The sequence below is a fragment of the Frankliniella occidentalis genome, unplaced genomic scaffold (assembly GCF_000697945.3).
Source record: "Frankliniella occidentalis isolate FOCC.00 unplaced genomic scaffold, Focc_3.1 Scaffold31, whole genome shotgun sequence".
Classification (NCBI taxonomy): domain Eukaryota; kingdom Metazoa; phylum Arthropoda; class Insecta; order Thysanoptera; family Thripidae; genus Frankliniella; species Frankliniella occidentalis.
Genome location: NW_026267161.1, coordinates 2,386,331 through 2,388,060, shown reverse-complemented (window position 1 = coordinate 2,388,060; position 1,730 = coordinate 2,386,331). Strand labels below are relative to the sequence as shown.

General features: G+C 59.0%; 1 protein-coding gene across 5 annotated transcripts in view; it reads right to left on the bottom strand.

The window, feature by feature from the left end:
* The window catches only part of LOC127749098 (uncharacterized), a 74,326-nt gene that overhangs the window by 20,416 nt on the left and 52,180 nt on the right, over positions 1–1,730 (bottom strand). For 3 of the 5 annotated variants that reach the window (XM_052265834.1, XM_052265835.1, XM_052265836.1), the window contains one exon: positions 900–953. In XM_052265834.1, coding sequence (XP_052121794.1) covers positions 900–953 — 54 coding nt within the window. Of the gene's footprint in view, positions 1–108; positions 954–1,730 lie in introns of those variants that run through there. The other 2 variants (XR_008010965.1, XR_008010964.1) reach the window with 1 other exon arrangement.

The window sequence follows — 1,730 nt, the reverse complement described above, 5'->3', positions numbered from 1 at the left end:
TTATGCAATAATTTTTACGGACGCCCCTCATCGTCCTCGCCACGATTACCTTTCTCGTCCTTATCCCACTCCTCCTCCTCCTCCTCCTCCTCCTCCTCCTCCTCCGCCTTGTGTCCTGCTCCTCGCACTCCCTTCTGCTCCCTCCAGGTCACAGCGGGGCCCGACGGCGTCCGGTGCCGGACACTCCCGAAGGATTTATGGGATGGACCTTTAGCACACAAGTCGCCCCCACCATTTCCAGCCCGGCCCGGGGGGGACCTGCCTCGCACCTCCGCTACATGCATATACATCGGCGGCATGCTCATTCGCGGAGGTACGCGGTCAGAGTGCCGGGAAGAGAATGCGAGAGAGAGAGAGAGAGAGAGAGAGAGAGAGAGAGAGAGAGAGAGAGAGAGAGAGAGAGAGAAAGAAAGAGCCCTCGCCCTTGGTCGGGCCACGGCGGCCCTGCTGCTGCCCGCGTTTACCCATGCGCCCCTTGGGCACACATCCAACTGGAGCATTTCGCTCTTGCTTTCCTTTTCGCAAACAACAACAAAAACATCATCCCCTGTATACATCTTTCCAGTTGCGCGCGAAGTTCAAATCCATCGGCCGGCTCGAGTGTGTGTGTGTGTGTCTCTCCCCCGTCTCACTATACGCCCCGGGATCGGTTTTTACGATGCTGTGCGGAATGTCTGCAGCGGGCGGGGCGCGGTGTGTCTGCTTTCTCGGAGAAGCAAACCGGTCGACGAGAGCCCTGCGCGCAGTTCAGTTCACTTCGGTCCAGTTGTCGCTCCGGTGATGGCCGGCGACATATCGAGACGGAGCGTGGCGTGGCGTGGCGTGGCAGGGCATAGCGAGGTGGGGCGGGAGCGCTCTAGTGGCGCGTATGGTTCCGCACAATTCCCACCGATACTTACTTCCGATGTGCGTGCCGAGCTCCGCCGAGGAAACAATACTCGACAGCAGCTTTTCTGTAATAAGAAGAAGTATAATTGAACTAGAAATAATTGAACAAAAAAAATTAGAAATATTATTGTTAAAACATTGTCACTGTTTCAGTTAGCTACGCGCTTTCTGCCTTTTAATAGCAGTTGAGATAGGTCGTCTATAACATGCCAGTGAGTCAAATTACATGTGTCGGCATCTTTTCCGATCCGTTCGCATAAGAAACAAATTGTTTTTTCTTTTTTTCGAAACTGTTTTGGCGTTGTTGTGTATCGGTCCCGGCAGATTAAGGTGGAGGGGGGACTCGGACTGGCCGAAGCTGTTCTAGTTGTTGTCCGTAGGCGGCCCTACATTCACGTAACCGAAAGGTCGGTCCAGCAGACGGCTCGGCCCGCCCCAGCGGCCCGACCCGACCCGGTCCGACCACGGCGGGCAGCGCACGGGGCAACAGGGCTGGAGGAATGTTGACAAACGCCACGACACAACTACTGCACGTAATAAGGTGCTGCGCCGCCAATGTGGGAATGACGCCGGGCCGTCGCTCGGGGCGGGCGGGGTCCACTTCCTGGTACACGAGTCCCCCGTCCCGCCACCCCGTCCCACCCGGCGCCCTGACCGGGCCGGAGTAGGCCGGCCCGCCAGACACCGCGGCTACGCGTCCACATCCCCGAAAGGCGCCTGACGAGGCCAGGGTAGGCCGGCCGCCAGCCATGCACGCACCGCAGGCCTGCCTAGTCTTAAGGCGCCCGACGAGGCCGGGGTAGGCCGGCCCGCCAGACACACGGGCACTGCGGGGCTGCCTA